Genomic DNA, 15,730 nt, shown 5'->3' with positions numbered 1-15,730 from the left:
TTGTTCTTTTGGTGGGACCTAATTCTGTGGGCTTTTACTATTATCCAAACCCGCATTTTTAAAAATTTGGGGTGTTTAACCAACTCCCCCCCCCCCCCCCCCCCGCTTAAAAAAAAAAAAAAAAAAGAGGACAAAATTGATACTTACTAATTTATAAATTATCAGAATTACAAACTGCCTCAAACGGTGTCACTGACAGATACAGAACGACTTGCAAGCCTGGTAGTTGGTGCCGTGAGCATGCGCGGATACTTATAGCATGGACAAATATATATATACACATATAGAACATGACGAACAAAATGGGCAAAACTGAAATCATTTAAAAATACGTTTTGGAACTTAATTGGAGTTTGCCAAAAAAGAAAAAAAAAAAAAAATTATTATTATTAAAATGCTCATGAATTCCGGTGATCACAATCTGAGTCCTGGCCTATAACTGAACTAATTGACTTTTAGACAAATCAAATCTTGGTCTTTTTTTTAGGGTTTATAATATGCTTGCATTCTTGCTCGATTGTGATGCCAAAACTATACGCCTTTGTTTGGTTGCAAAACAGTGCTTGACGGCACCATGCTGAGTTCAATATGATCAATACGAAAGCAGTGGGGCCATGGCTAATAAAAAATAAAAAAAAATACTTTTTTATAATACTTTTTTGTAAATACTTTGATTTTGGTTATAAAAATAAAGGAAATACATAATTGTAGTATTGTTGCAAAGCCTGATAGTTGAGGCTGTGAGCCTACCTGGGATACCGCCAAAAAAAAAAAAAAAAAACAAAAAACACTCCTAATAAATTACCATTACTTTGTTGTTCCATAATGCCTCACCGCAACCATAGGTTTGCAACTTGCCACTGCCGCCAGGTCTGGCCGTACCCGTATGTGTCGTGGTCAATTTGACCATGCCCAGTAGCGGATGCAACGAGGCATTAACATTGCGACACTGCGAAATGTCAATCGTGGTTAACGACACACATCCACTGCTGACCGCGTCAACGCCCGAGTTCGTAACCCGCACACAGCCACGCACGGACAACGTGCGTAATTCGAGCAAGTGCCTACCCACCGCGCGCAGACTAGAATCCGACACTGCCGAGCCACAGAATGAGAGGTTAAGGGTCCGTAATAACGGGCATCCTAATGACAAAACTTCGACCGACACGTCAGATAATGCGCAGCAGAAGGACAGGTCGAGTTCCTGCAAAGCCTTTGCGGTCGATGTTAATGACACGATCGCCTTGTCGGTCAAAAACGTGCAGTCGGCCAGGCATAGCCGCTTAAGTCTCGGAAACGTGGTCGTGGACCAGTAATGGAACCCCGTATCAGTGATTGACGTGCACCGAGTCAAGTCAAGCGATTCAAGCCTAGTGTTTGCATGACGTGCCAGGTGATGCATGGATTTGTCGGAAATATGCTTGCAGTAACTAAGTGAAAGCCGTTTTAAATTTGGGCAGCCAACAATTGTCCCGGCTGGAGGCACGAGTGGGTCGTCTGCATCACCGTGATCAACGGAAGAGGGCGGAACCACCCAGCCAACTACGCGAGCCAACGTGCCATCACCAACTTTCCGGCAGTTTGACAGATCAAGTTCTTCTAATGTTCGTGCAATGCCGGATGCGGTCAATTCTAGTATTGCCATTCCAGATACCTCCCATACCGAACTCATTTTAAACACAGAAATGCCCTTGCCAATGGCTGAAACCAGTGTAGAAAACCCGTCATCAGAAAGATGAAAACAGTTTGAAATGTTAATCTTTTTCGGACGAGACCGGGCGAACCTAGCGATTTGTTTAATAGTTGAATCGTAGACCAAAGTGTTGTAAGGCGACAGATCGAGTTCATGGAGCAGCAATGAGCTGTGACGCACAAGTGACCTCCAATGAAGACATACTAGTTGCGCTCGCACGAGATCAATCAAAGGAAGTGCTTGAAATACTTTGATTAGGACTGAATCGGGTAATAGTTCGAAATCTTCTTCCGAATGCCTACGGGCTCGTTTGTTTATTCGACCAGCCGCTGTCGAAGTTTCGCTAGCCGGGCGTCTAAAGGCTTGCTGACTATTATTAATATTTTTATTGGAATGATAATCATCATGTGTAGTGTGTTGTCTGGTACTAGGCGAGGGCGAGCGAGACGCAGCTGTGGAAGAAGAAGCAGATGAGGAAGATGAAGATGACGATGAGGGTGGTGATAATGAAGGTGATGAAGATTTTAAGCTAAGCCTGTCGAAACTGTCGGCTGGTAGCAAAGGTGAATGAGAAATTAAAGGAATTTGCAATGTGCGAGGGTCTGGTTCAACAAAATCAACAAGATTGGTAGACTGCGTGAATGGATCCGGATCGAGAGGTTTTGAAGATGTCATGGTTGATGAAGGCGGCAAATATGGCGAAGATTGATTAGAAAAAGAAGTAGACGGTGGAATTGTGGCCGGCAAAGAAGTTGCCATCCTTTGCCGAGCCGTTTGCTCAATGGATTGTAAGATCGTTGGATCATGCTGCATGACAATTGAGTTCAAGGCGTCAAGGGTCAGGACCAAGCATTGAACCGATCCCACCGATCTGACCGATGCAGTTCTGGTAGGTGCGAGTGACAGGAAGCCAACTTCACCAAAATGGGCACCTTTGTTTAGCCTGGCCTTAATGTGTTGCGTGGCTTCATCGACAATTTCGACGGCACCAGATACAATAAAAAAAATTTCCCTGCCGAGACTATTCTGGCGCAAAATGTATTCAAACGGTTGATACGATTTTGGCTCGACGGATAGAGCCAGCGTATGCAGAACGTCTGGAGGCAGGGATTGAAAGAGTACCAGCGTTTTCAGAAGATCGCGGATGACAATATGAGCAGATGGGGTTTCCAATAGTGATGATGTGGCTGTGGTCGATGGCAGTGGTGATTTCTTGGCAGTTTTTTGTTTGATGAGCAAGTTGAGCCGTTCCTGAGCTTCCTGGGTAATCACATGCTCAATTTCGGGGTATTGTGGCAATATTGACTGCAGTGCGTCTGCAGTTAGCACGACAACCATGCAGCGAGAGCGCGCTAGAACTGAAGCTGTACGACGAATATTAAAAAGAATGCCAATTTCTCCAAAGAAAGCACCAGACGAAAGCTCGGCGTAGACGGACTCGCCATCGCGAGACGTGACTGCGACGGCGCCTCGGACAATCCAGTACATTGCTTTTGCGTGATCGCCTTCAGTGAGCTAATAAAAAAAAAACCAAAGTTAATTAGTCAATCATATATATATATAGCAAAAACAAATATTCGAAACGTACGATATATTCCTGAGGAGAAAAGATCTGGGGCCTGAGCATTTTTGAGATCGCGGTTAAGAAACCGTCAGGGGCTGCAGTAAACAATGGGAACGACTTGAGCCGATCCCAAATTTCTAACGGCATGCCGTTCTGATCATGAGTGGCCAAAGGTGACGGTCTCACGGGAGCATGAGAGTTGAAGAGCGACGTAGAAGCATCACCGAAGCCGGGGTATGGAACCGCAACCGCCTGCTTTGACGACGATGACGATGATGCGGGGCCACCATGTGGGGTCGATTTGGCAAGAGATCTGGAATAAGAATGCTTTGAGCGCGACCTTGCGCGACGCATGGCGAAAAGCCAGACGAGAAGCTGGAATACTACAGCTAAAACGAAGTGGGCGGGGGTGGTGACGTGGAGAAATATGGAGAGAAGTGCGAATAAGTAGGTATCTGGATCAATACGATGATGTAGACCTAACCTGTGACGGGTGAGGGTGACAGTGGTGGTGTTGAGATAATAAAGTGTCACCCAACGCGCTCACGAGACCAAGCAGGTATTTAGGTTGTTAGGATCAGGGTCAGGGTCAGGGTCGGACAAGGCAAAGCGACAGCGTAACGAATGATTGATTCAACTGCAGGGCTCAGCGCTCCTCTACCACGAGCCAGACGAACGAGTGCACGGTGTGTGCAACAAATACGGGCGCATTTCACTCGACAGAAGGCCCCATGTATTATATGCGTCACGCAATAGTACGCCCCCACTCAGGTTTGCCTCTCTGACGTAGATGCAGTCCGACAGTTTTTTCAAGCCAATTCCAAGCCGTCGGCGGGTCATCGGCGGAAGTTCCCTAACTGTATTTGTCGTCCTCTGTGGCGGTGCGCAGGGTTTTCTCGCCTTTAACCACACCGCCACGCACGATTCGCACATTTTGTATCACGTACTCGTTCCGTCCAGCCATTCCAGCCAGGCACATCCCATTCCTCCTCTACTTCTTCGTCGTCGTCAAAGTCTCGGTCGCCGTAGAAGTCGCCAGCCGCCAGTCGCCTCGCCGCTACCTGCTGCCTCAATGTCCCGAGACATTTCCCACCAGCATCCATTGCCGCTGCTACCGCCACAGCACCTTCTCCATCTGCACCCTCAGCATCAGCATCAGCATCAACAACAACAACAACAACAACAACAACAACAACAACAACAACTTCACCAGTCTCATCAGCTTCACCATCCACCTCCGCAGCTTGGCGCTACTCATGTCCAACCGCGCTCGCCATCGCAATCACCATCGCCTGCATCCACGCCAGTAGCTTCTGCATCCGCCGTTCCTCAAAAGCGCAAAAGCAATCGCACTGGTCAGGTATACACCCCATCTACGTCCTACTCTTTGTTTTTGTTCTTTTTTTTTTTTCGCGGTACTAAGTTTGATTTTTTTTTATTTCAGGCCTGTGACAGATGCAAGGTATTACAAAAGTTTTACTAGTTCCCCTGGTTGACTTATTCTCATTTTTCACACTTTCTCTAGCTCCGCAAAATAAAATGCAACGCCACCACCGGTGCCTGCACTCCGTGTTCTCTCGCAAAAGTTCCTTGCACAAACACCGATCTCAACTCCCGCCGGGCCGTGCCTCGTGGGTATATTGAATCCCTAGAGACCCAAATCATGGCCTACAAGACTCGCATTGCAGAACTCGAGCCCTTGCTAACGGCCGCGGTGCCTGGCATTGATCTCAATGCTCTGCCTCGGCCAGATCAGCTGACTAGCACAACCACCGTCTCGTCATCGTCCTCAGCTTCATCCTTATCGTCGTCATCAATGTCGTCCATGCATACTACCTTGCCCTCTATCGAATCCCTGACTTCAATTGTTTTGCCCCCTTTGCCGACCGCAGACCGCAAGTTCGATGACACAAGACTGCCTGTTTACGTCGGCGAGCGACTCGACACGCCCGGTCGTAATATTGGTTCTTGGGATGAAGCTACCTTATCCAGTATGTGTTTGCCTTTTGAAACTTTTGTTGTTTTTCAAGTTTCTAACTGTTTTGGCTAGTATTTGGTATTCGTCTAAATCTTCGTGACCTGGCGCCGGGCACGCTTGGTGATACGAATTTCTTTGAAGTTTTTTCCTGCCCAAAGCCTGCCAGAATGGAGCTGCCACCATACGAAGAGGCAAAACTGTACGTCGAGTCATATCTAGCAGTCATTCACCCTGTCATCCCTGTGATTTCCAAACCTTGGATTTTACAAGAAATAAATAAGCTTTATTTCGACGAATCTTACATCCCTACCCCTCAGACAGCCGTCATTATTAACATGGTGTTTGCCCTTATCACATCGTCCATCGATCTTTACCAACGCAAGATGGACAAGAACAGAGAAAACTACACGCCAGTGTCGGAAACTTTCTATCGCCGCGTGATTCCGTACTACCATGATTTGCTTCACAAGCCCGATTTGGAATCAATTCAGGCACTCGTGCTTATTCTTGTGTTTCTTCGCCCGTCACCGAGACCTCAAGCTTCTTGGGCCTTGGGCAGGCTTGCCATGTCACTAGCCGTTCAGCTTGGCTTGCACCGCGAAAATTTACAATCACTTGGCCCCAGTCCGACCATGTCTGTCCGTGAAGTCCAGATGCGCAAGCGCGTGTTCTGGTGCCTGTTATCGCTCGAATCGGCAATTTCAAACCGACTAGGTCGACCTTTGGCGCTGAACAATAAAAACTTTGATACAGAACTACCGCTTCCGATTGATGACGAATACCTGGACGATCAACCTAACTCGACCGCTGGAGTTGCCGCTGCTAATACTGCTGCTATCACAGCTTCGGTTACGACGTCGAACGCTGCCACTGCCACTGCCACTGCCACTGCGTCATCTACTACTACTGCTCCTGATGGTACTGCTACTGGTAGTGGGTCACAGCCGCAGTCATGCGCGTTTTTGCCCGCATTGGCCTTGTTTGGCCTTACCCAAATCTCGTCAAACGTGTACTCGACTTTTTACGCCGTCAAGAAGCCATCGGCGGAAGAATACGAGCGTTTGGTTATTGAATTTGAGAGCGAGCTCGAAAGATGGAAAGCCCAACTGCCAGAGTCACTCACTTGGAAGCCGTCCGACAGTACCGGTGACCTGCGTGACAAGCGGTACGCCGGCATCATGTGGCTGACTGTGAACGAACTGCACTTGTTTATCCGCCATCCGTCCGGCTCAACCACTCCGAATCAAAAGTTTAACGAGGAATCGAGGAACATGTCAGTCGCAATTGCTCGCGAATTACTGCATACAATGAACAGTCTGATGAAGATCAATCATGTAGAGTCGACTTGGTACAACGTGTCGGTTTTGCTCACGTCGTTGTTTACGATTCTGTACGGCGCATGGACGCAGCGCGACATTCCTGAACAGGACGTTAAGAATGTTAAGGAAGACGTGGCGATTACGCTTAGCGTGATTGACGAGATTGCAATCTCATTGGGCACGGACATTACTAATAACAAAATGCGTGAGGTCGTCAGTGCTTTGTCTGAAGAGACCGTTCGCAAGTTGGAAGAGCGCTGTACTGAGCAGCAATATTACAGGACTCATCAGCACAAGCAGCAACAGCAACAGCAGCATGTAGCGTATATGCCTAATGAGCAATTCATGATTGATCAGCAAAGTCATATACCGCGGGAGCAGGTGCAGTCCGCCACACCATCTGCTACTGGACCGATCGCCATCGACGGCAACACGTACTCACAGCACACACCCTATGCTACATCTGCGAGTGCACCTGCTGGAACTCCAGGTACCACGACGCCTCAAGCCACGTTTGTCGGCCAGCAGGGTATATATGGTGAACCCCCGGTAGGCCAAGTACGACCGGGCCAGGACCCGCCAAATTTATGGCAACCACCGGTATCAGCTGCGACAGGAGTATCGTCCACACAGCCGACATCATCGGCAGCGTCACAGCCTGGTCCGACAAGCACAGCCTGGATGGATGGGTCGTTGTCATGGCAAGGCTACGTATTTTCAGAAATGCAAGCGCTGGAAAAAATGTCGTCCTATTTATCGGCCGGTATTAGTATTCCACCTTTATCCTCCAAACCACAACCAGGCAGGACAAATCCTTTACCTCCACCTCCAGCACCCCCGCCTCCTCCTCCACCTCCAGTACCACCGCCTCCTCCTCCACGGTTGCAAGGTGCTGCTGGCAGTCAAGCACCACTGCACCCGCGGCAAAATTTTCAACATCATCCACGTTCTAGTAATGGGCAGAATGGCTACAATCATACCATGGGCGGGTCATACTATTAAGACGGCAACTATTTACAACAATTATTTTTTTTTTTCAAAAATCTTGTAATAATTTTAATTTTTTTTTGGCATAAATTGTATTCCTACACCTCAAGGCGTTATTGTATGTAATTACATTTGAATTTTTTTGTTTTGTTTAATTCTTTATTGTATTGTTATATATCTGATAGAATTATTTAATTTTATAACAAAATATAATCTTCTCGCTTAAAGCCACATATACTATATACAAGTATACGGTACCGGTGTATAAATTATTGTATCAAAAATGTGGCGAGTGAAAAAAGTGATGAGAAAAACAGGTAAACCCCAACAGAATATGGAGACATGGAAACCCTCGCTCCACATTTTGTATTCTTTCGCTTTTTATGTCGTAATAGGCAACCGTTAATTAACAGGAACCGTTTTTTTTGCTTTTTCAAAAAAGCTTAACTACCAAGCGTACTGGTACTGTCCTTTATGGAGTTAGTTGGCATTTTTATGTGACGTAGTAATAGTATATCGTTAAAAAAAAAAATCTGCCAGGATCACTTTGAATCACAAATATTTTCGCTTTTCGTGGGGGATATACTGTAGTATATTATTCAGGACTCCTCTGAAATGAATTGAAAGGCAGTGGAGGTTTCGACCCATACCACTTAAGTGTAACGACAATATTGCAAATGATACGACGGATGACACATCTGTGATTATTATGAAACTCTGCTTGGAGATTGGATTTACGAGTATTCCACTTCCTTGTCCTTCTCCCTGGCCAGTCGCGACTGCATCACCCAATGCCCAAAATAAAACACTACATTCCAAATTGGGAACCGTGAATTCACAGAGTCTTTCTATTACGAAGTCACAGCATTATGAAATGTTAGTTGGCATTTCATTCTTCCACAAAAACTCCTCATTGTGGGTTGCTAACGCACGACAAACTTATCTGCACCCTCAGTAAGCGGGACCCGACCGAGACTTTTCCTGCTACATACCCGTGCATTCGAATATGAACTCAAGCACAACATGAATACCTCATTAAATGGGAAAAATTGCTCAAATACCAGAACTCATGGGTCTCTTCGACAGATGTTACCGCTACATTAGTTACCGAATGGCAGCTCTTACGCAAGCAAACCACACCGATAAGCCCTACACCATATTTCTCATTAATATTCGACGACTTACACCGCATTGATGTTGTCTCGGCATGGTAGTAAGTTTCTGACAGATATTGTACTGCTACATTAGAAATACATAATCGCGATGCCATTTTATGGTAGGCAAATAATAAGTAGGTCATTCATCGGTTGTTGCAAGGTCTCAATCCTTATCATATGGCGTCGTCGTCCGGGTGAGAGCCTGTACTCGGTTGGAAACTCACTTTGTTTCTAATTTGACATTAAAAATTATATTTGCAAAACGTTTTCTGCTTCACGTGTCGTAAAGCCGATTCAAATGACATTTTATACACATTTGTTGCAAACTAAATTATACAAAATCTTCTAAATGTCTTGCATTGTATTAAGAATAAAAAAAAAAGTCCTTGAAATCAAACTCCTTGATATATATATATTTCCCCCCCCCCCGCCGCTTCTTTACTTGTATGTACAGTTTGCTTTCTCTTCTTTCCCATCAATCATATTGAATCATTTTGCTGAGTCCTTAATCGTATCTCGTTCCTGTTGCAATTTGGCCAACGCGGCATCTGAAATCGGTGGTAATGGTACGTCGCTCATGTCATCTGCACCGGTAGCTGTGGCCGCATAAGTGTCTAAGTAAAAAAAAAATTGTTAGTGAACAATATAAAATATAATTTTTTTGAAATTTATTATATCGTACAAACAGCTCCAACAAACGTGAACATGATCGCACCGGTAATCAGGTTCCGCGTGCGATACCGCTCCCGAGTGCGTAATAAGGCGACCGACATTCGATAATGCTTATCTTGATACTTATTTTCTCCCAATCTATAAACACATCAGTCAAAACTTTCTTCCATTACTCGTGTGTCGTTGAACATGCACCGTATTCATGTTCGTGTTGTCTTCACTCGGAATCAAATGTTCTGGAAACCCCTTAAAAAAAAAAAGGTGAATATTTTTTATGCATACCTCAACTGACTAACCATTGTAACAAGTAGTGAGATTATGTTATCCTATTTTATATAAATCTTGGTCTCTTAATTTTTTCTAAACGGAAAACGAGCTGGGCGGTAATGCTTTTTAACTTGTCTGGATTTGGCTTTGGATGAATTGCCAGTTTCAATTCAATGCACGAGAAAATCTGGGTGACTTTTTGTGGTAAATCAATACGGTAAAACTATGGCGTCGGTTATCATACCTGCTCATATATTTTCTGAACCTTTACAATGCTGAATTTTGATTTCATTGCATTATGATAATTGTGTTTGCGTATTTTCAAATAGTTATTTTTATAGTGGTTATGAAGTTTGAACAATGACTTCATTAAATTTATCACGAACAGGAAGTTTAGCAATTTAGTATAGAGGTCGGGGTTTATCCAAATTGGCCAAATACTACAGACATACCTGAGCTATCTATTGAAGAAGCAATTGATGATGTGTTGATGCCATCTGAAATTGTTTTTGCATCAAATGATGAAGATTTTGAGGAATAAGACAACACTCTGCTTCCTTTGTAAGTTGATGCACTGACGAACATTGAATTTGTTAGAGATATACTTGGCTCTTTTTTGGACTTCTATTTGATGCCCATGCTATGCTTGGTGCAGGTTTTGAACAGCAAATGATAACCGCAGATGATGACTGACTGATACCCCGATCCCGAAACTATACGCTAAAGTCTCTTCTTTCTCTTAACTATTTTATATATTATTACAACTATATCCTTGTCACCAGAATTTTCAATACTAAATCGTTGCAAAATTATTAGATTTTTTATATAAACCCAGTTTATTTATAAAGTGGTATCAAAAGCTTGAGATCAACGTAACAATCGCTAAGGTTGACAAAACACTTTATAACCCGACGTCTTCTTCGGCACGTGGATTCGATGAACATGTTGAGCAGGCCAATGACAAGCACGAAACAATATCAGTTAATTCAAAATCATGATCGTTGTAAATATCTAAATTGTGCAATTGTCATCAACACGACCGTTGGTAAAACAAAAATCAAAGTGCCACCATTCTCGGCCATCTAATAATGTCAAGACGGTCATGATTAAAAATGACATTCGATGATAGGTAGCAATTCATTAGATTCATATACGACGAATACAATCGAGGAAGAGCAAGTTCGCGGCAGGGCCAAATTCTTTTTTTTTTTTTTCTTTCTCAACATGTGCATTTCTGCTTGCCGTTGGCGATCAAATTAGAATTAACAAAGAGGCACAGCCCTTATGTTGGTATCAACAAACAGAGTCGTACATTTGGCTTAACCATGGTCATCATACTTGATAACTGAGTAGAGCAATGCAATATTTTCAAAAATGATTGATTGGCACTGGTTCGAAATGGCACAGAAATCACATTATTCCTACCTAATACGGTCGGGAAAGAGGTATATTTTGCAAGACAAAATTGTTCAGGTACAATAGTTATGTTAATTTAAAATTGAACCACATTGCAAACAGACTGTAAGACCTTGCTCTCTTACTCTGCTCTGTAGCGGTTCCTATACAGGTGTAAACTACATGTCTTTATAACTTCATCAAAAGTGGCTTAATACAAACCTAATAGTTATCTATTAAATTACAAACTTCAAAAGGATTGCAGAAACACATTTTAGGTTAGGTATTCAATCGAGAGAAATATCAAAATTTTCATTTAAATTGAGCTTTCACCCAACTCTACGCACAATTGTATAGTGTATGCAAACTTTTCATTGAGTTCGCGAAAGGCATAACATGGTCCCTTTGGATGTACGCACAGCATTCAACTTGTAATGAAATACGATGATAGAAACTAATGAACAGATACCCATTCTAATAGAATTCATTCTTAAATAAAATATATTTGAGAAACCCAAAATTTAAATTTTATAATACACTGTAACCAAACGCCACTATAAACTCCCCAAATAAACAATTAAACCTGATCGACATGCCAACTCAATTGATCAAAATTTTTTGCTTCGTGTTTGCAATCAATGCGTTCTCGCATTTCTTGATTGTGCCGGACACGTGAATGACCGAGACGACGACCTTGTTATTGCCAATCTCGTTAAGAAGAGTTAACGCGGCCCAAACTATTCGATAATGATCCCGTGAAACACGGACGATGCCGGTTGATGTCGCTTGTGAAAAATATTTAACTAAAAAAAAAAAATTAGTAAACATATATAAAAGACGACAAATGTGAATTATTGTTGACTCACGACTAACACTGGCACGGACTAATCCAGCACCGAGATCACCAAAATTTCGATTGATTGAATCCCGCATGGCAGCATTAACTGAATTACTTGTCACTTCTACCGGCCCCGGACGGTTCATAATCATCGTTATTTCTGATTCATTGGCCTGTTTGCGTTTAAGATTGGCTAGCGATCCGCCGGGATAAAAATTCAAATCAGACAACGAAATCGGTGTTGTTTTTTTGTCCAAAGCGGCTTTGACCGTGTCACTATCGTTTAGATGTGGATATTGAACCTTGAAAAGAATATATCGTGATTTAAATCGAACCATTATTTTAATTCTGCGGAGACATAAAATTTAGGTTGCTGTCTATTTTGTAGAAGAAGTAAAGACTTTATTTTGTGAACGCGCGTTTCGCGCAGCGTCATCAAGCATTTTATCTCCTGAACGCTTTGTATCTGTTGATTGTCAGTAATAAATCAATTTTTTTGCAGGTCAGCATTACCAGAGTCTACAAGGTCTTGGGAGAGAATTTACTTTGATATTTGATTTTTTTTTGTTTTTTATTTTTGCTTGAATCTTTTTTTTTTTCTAGCAGAGTCCTCAAGGGTTATGAAACATTGATTTGATCTGAACAATTATTTTGAACAAGGCCTCCCGGAGGTTTCCAATTCACAGGTGTTTGAAGTTTTTTAAAAGAAATTAGCATTTCAAAGGCCATGTCTGACACGGCGGAGCTGTCGGGGCGTTTACCCACGTATGTAAGAGAACGTGATTATCAGCGGTTTCTAGTTCTAACTTATTTGAAATAGGTCTTTGTTAGGCATCACAGGAGCGTTTGCATGTGCAGCCTCGATCACGTCTTGTGTCTCTATTTTTTTGCATTTTAAAAATTATCGGAAACCACTGTTGCAAAGATTTGTGGTTAGAATCCAGACCCTGATCCCACTTTACGCTCTGACATGTTGGTTAAATTTAGTATCTCATAGGCTGTCCATGTTTTTGGAACCATTTAGAGATGTTTATGAGGCATTTGTGTTATACCAGTTTTTGTGGCTGTTGACAAATTTCTTGGGCGGTGAACGTAGCGTGATCGTGACAATGTACGGCAAGCCGCCAAGGTCGCATTTGTTTCCGTTCAAGAATTGCCTTCCCAAAATCGATATTTCAGATCCGCATATTTTTTTAGCAATCAAACGTGGTGTATTACAATATGCATGGTTAAAGCCAGTTTTGGCCGGTTTGACTTTTTTGATGAAAGCTGTTGGTATATACAAGGAAGGTTATATTTCTTGGAGTTCAGGATACTTGTGGATGGGGTTGATTTATAACGCATCAGTCTCGCTGGCTCTTTACAGTTTGGCATTATTTTGGGTGTGCCTTGATCAACCATTACAACCGTTTAGACCGGTACCTAAATTTTTATGCATCAAGCTTATTCTGTTCGCGGCATTTTGGCAAGGATTTATCTTGTCACTGCTCGTGCTTTTAGGATTTATTCATGATGTGGGATACTACACGCCAAATAACGTTGCCCGGGTGGTTCAAAACAGTTTAATGTGTGTCGAACTATTGTTTTTCGCTATTGGTCATTGGTATGCTTTTTCGTGGAAGGATTACGTTGACGACAGCATCGGATCGGCACGAATGCCGATAAGTTTTGCGTTCAGAGATGCATACGGCATGGCTGATGTGGCAGAAGATTTTAAGGACACGTTTCAGGGCCAGTCATATCAATATCGAGCGTTTGACTCGGCAGGTGCGATCGAACACCCGCAAAGTGCGGCTCGCCTGGCCAGGTTGCGGGAAGGACTTAGGTACCAGCGCGGTGGTGAGGCCAAATACTGGCTGCCGCCGCCTAGCACGCGTCGGTCGAGTAGTTTGGTGCGCGGATTTTTTAGATTTCCTGACAATGTGTCGTCGTCAACACTACCGTTAAATGCTTCTCCAACTACTTCCGCGTCGGTATCACGTATCCCTGTAGAGAATAGCAGTAGTAGTGACATCGACGAAGACTGGGCACTTGATGAATCCATTGAGAATTTGTACAAGCAGGCCAAAGCAATGCCATTTGGAGATTATAATTATCCTGTGGTTACTGTGAATGAATCGCTCACGTACACGCCGCTTATTAAAAAATTCAATCAGGACAATTTTGATGCATCGTCAAATCCATATTCTTGGATCCGCAGATCGGGTGAGCTTGGTCGACCGTCAAGCAGTTCGAGCACGGTGAGCGACCCGAGCAGCCAGCAAGCTCGCGCGGTGCAAGAATTTATGGTTGAGCCTCGCAGGCATAGTTTGCCGGATTTGATTGAATTTAGTAATGATGACGACGAGGAATCACAGTCCACAAATTTGTTGAGTGATTACAATGGCTTCTCCGCCGGTGGTTCTTCATCAATACGATAAAGTGCATACTTAATTGGAGACGTTAAGTTTTTCTATTTTTTTTTTATTCTTTTTATTTTTATTTGATTAATTTGGATTTTATTTTGTATGAAGGGGGCATTTTATAGATGAGTAGGCGTATCATGGATTGATGTACGGTTTTAAAATTGATGTGGGTTTTTTTTTTCGTGTAAACTAATTTTACTCTTGATTATATCATATATATGTCATGTTTTCTAGCTGCTTTTTATCAATGGTGAATTTTTTTTCTGATCATTTGCATAGAAGAAGATAAAGCAAAATGCATATTGGGTGGCTCTTTTGAGGGCGCGCATCGTCTTCCAGCAACATACTTTTTGCGTTCAGAATTCAATTTCAAACTTCCACTTATTTAACTAAAGCTAAACTCAAGAAAAAAAATACGACCACCATATCCACCCCACAATATTCTATTGATTTACCTTCAAAATAAAAGTTGGCTATATATATAATATATATATATATATATATATATACGCACATTTATATATTTATTGCATTGGAATTGGAATATAATAATTTAGCAAGTTATTTATGCATGGTGCCGTTCTATGACTTTCATCGCTGAAAACATAGAACACGTCGAAAGCGCACGAAAAAACAAGATTTAACGGAGTCAATTTTCCCTCTTTTCCCAGATTTATCTGAGCTCAGAATTCACATCTAATTTTCATATAATGTCGTCGGCTAATAAGCGACGACGGCAACAACAACAGCAACAACAACAACAGGCAAACAGTCAAGGCGGCGGATACAACAGTAGTAATGGCGGCGGTGGCGGAGATCGAAATAATCACCAGCAACATCAGCATTCCTACCTCCATCATACTCCTCGGCATCCAAGAGATTCAAATAGGCAGCTATACTTGCGATCGCCATCTCGGCAACGGCATCATGCGAATGATGGAGGGTTAAGTCGAAATTTGCAACCACCAGATGCCGGCAATGACGGGCTTGCCTTCAAACCAGAACCGCATCAACGGGGATATGAAAACATGCACTACGATCATGCATCAGTCGAGGGAACAGACATTGACAGTGGAACATATCACGCGCGGTATGGCAACTCGTCAAGGGAGTATAACTCGACTGGATACAAACCGCCGAGCGAAAACTGGTCTTCTCATAGAGGAGCCAATGACGGAGATGGAGCCCCGCCACCATCATTACAACCACCACTACATCCACACTCTCATAGTAACAGATACAATTCCGCCCATGTACCGAATCCCAATACAATCCCAATTGGTTCATCAAGTAGGGTCAAGGATTCAAAATTTAGTAGGTTTAACGCGCCCCGGCAGTATAATTACAATGACAGAAATCAACAAACAGCAAGGAATCGTGGTCGTGTTGGGTCACCACCTCTTCAAGCACCAGTCGCGCCACGGTATGAAGCTTCAACGCCAATAAATGGTGAGT

General features: G+C 43.2%; 6 protein-coding genes across 6 annotated transcripts in view; 3 read left to right on the top strand and 3 right to left on the bottom strand.

The window, feature by feature from the left end:
• The window catches only part of V1514DRAFT_352261 (kinase binding protein CGI-121-domain-containing protein), a gene marked incomplete at its 3' end in the record, with an annotated part of 969 nt that extends 711 nt beyond the window's left edge, over positions 1 to 258 (top strand). The window contains exon 2 of the mRNA XM_066929488.1: positions 166 to 258. Coding sequence (XP_066783390.1) covers positions 166 to 258 — 93 coding nt within the window. The remainder of the gene's footprint in view (positions 1 to 165) is intronic.
• Positions 259 to 525: 267 nt separating this feature from the next.
• On the bottom strand, positions 526 to 3,829 carry V1514DRAFT_59213 (uncharacterized protein). The gene is made up of 2 exons (XM_066930071.1): positions 3,282 to 3,829; positions 526 to 3,208 (listed from the first exon to the last, which is right to left on the bottom strand). Exons 1-2 carry the CDS (start codon positions 3,609 to 3,611, stop codon positions 794 to 796), a joined length of 2,745 nt encoding a protein of 914 aa, XP_066783389.1. The 5' UTR covers positions 3,612 to 3,829; the 3' UTR covers positions 526 to 793.
• A 459-nt stretch (positions 3,830 to 4,288) lies between these two features.
• V1514DRAFT_330874 (fungal-specific transcription factor domain-containing protein) lies at positions 4,289 to 7,771 on the top strand. The gene is made up of 4 exons (XM_066927580.1): positions 4,289 to 4,617; positions 4,702 to 4,719; positions 4,783 to 5,248; positions 5,308 to 7,771. Exons 1-4 carry the CDS (start codon positions 4,330 to 4,332, stop codon positions 7,554 to 7,556), a joined length of 3,021 nt encoding a protein of 1,006 aa, XP_066783388.1. The 5' UTR covers positions 4,289 to 4,329; the 3' UTR covers positions 7,557 to 7,771.
• A 1,416-nt stretch (positions 7,772 to 9,187) lies between these two features.
• On the bottom strand, positions 9,188 to 9,471 carry V1514DRAFT_319996 (uncharacterized protein; the record flags this gene model as incomplete). Its single annotated transcript, XM_066925978.1, has 2 exons — positions 9,188 to 9,312; positions 9,381 to 9,471. 2 exons carry the CDS (start codon positions 9,469 to 9,471, stop codon positions 9,188 to 9,190), a joined length of 216 nt encoding a protein of 71 aa, XP_066783387.1.
• Positions 9,472 to 11,519: 2,048 nt separating this feature from the next.
• On the bottom strand, positions 11,520 to 12,339 carry V1514DRAFT_330865 (ribonuclease P/MRP protein subunit). Its single transcript, XM_066927579.1, has 2 exons — positions 11,899 to 12,339; positions 11,520 to 11,835 (listed from the first exon to the last, which is right to left on the bottom strand). The coding sequence occupies exons 1-2, from the start codon at positions 12,206 to 12,208 to the stop codon at positions 11,633 to 11,635; spliced, it is 513 nt and encodes a 170-aa protein (XP_066783386.1). The 5' UTR covers positions 12,209 to 12,339; the 3' UTR covers positions 11,520 to 11,632.
• On the top strand, positions 12,321 to 14,549 carry V1514DRAFT_330863 (organic solute transporter Ostalpha-domain-containing protein). The gene is made up of 2 exons (XM_066927578.1): positions 12,321 to 12,635; positions 12,691 to 14,549. Exons 1-2 carry the CDS (start codon positions 12,598 to 12,600, stop codon positions 14,288 to 14,290), a joined length of 1,638 nt encoding a protein of 545 aa, XP_066783385.1. The 5' UTR covers positions 12,321 to 12,597; the 3' UTR covers positions 14,291 to 14,549.
• Positions 14,550 to 15,730: the final 1,181 nt, after the last annotated feature.

The sequence above is a fragment of the Lipomyces japonicus genome (genome assembly GCF_038497905.1).
Source record: "Lipomyces japonicus strain CBS 7319 unplaced genomic scaffold V1514scaffold_19, whole genome shotgun sequence".
Lineage (NCBI taxonomy): Eukaryota > Fungi > Ascomycota > Lipomycetes > Lipomycetales > Lipomycetaceae > Lipomyces > Lipomyces japonicus.
Note: the sequence above shows the minus strand (reverse complement) of the source record. Positions and strands in the feature narration are given on the sequence as shown.

Excerpts from the sequence above, each read along its gene's own strand:
- V1514DRAFT_59213 (XM_066930071.1), bottom strand. The coding sequence starts at position 3,611 with ATGCGTCGCGCAAGGTCGCGCTCAAAGCATTCTTATTCCAGATCTCTT. Across the intron at positions 3,209-3,281 it reads TTTCTCCTCAGGAATATATC|CTCACTGAAGGCGATCACGC; the intron begins GTACGTTTCGAA and ends TTTTTTTATTAG.
- V1514DRAFT_330874 (XM_066927580.1), top strand. The coding sequence starts at position 4,330 with ATGTCCCGAGACATTTCCCACCAGCATCCATTGCCGCTGCTACCGCCA. Across the intron at positions 5,249-5,307 it reads GGATGAAGCTACCTTATCCA|TATTTGGTATTCGTCTAAAT; the intron begins GTATGTGTTTGC and ends TGTTTTGGCTAG.
- V1514DRAFT_330865 (XM_066927579.1), bottom strand. The coding sequence starts at position 12,208 with ATGGTTCGATTTAAATCACGATATATTCTTTTCAAGGTTCAATATCCA. Across the intron at positions 11,836-11,898 it reads AGTCCGTGCCAGTGTTAGTC|TTAAATATTTTTCACAAGCG; the intron begins GTGAGTCAACAA and ends TTTTTTTTTTAG.
- V1514DRAFT_330863 (XM_066927578.1), top strand. The coding sequence starts at position 12,598 with ATGTCTGACACGGCGGAGCTGTCGGGGCGTTTACCCAC. Across the intron at positions 12,636-12,690 it reads CTGTCGGGGCGTTTACCCAC|GTCTTTGTTAGGCATCACAG; the intron begins GTATGTAAGAGA and ends TATTTGAAATAG.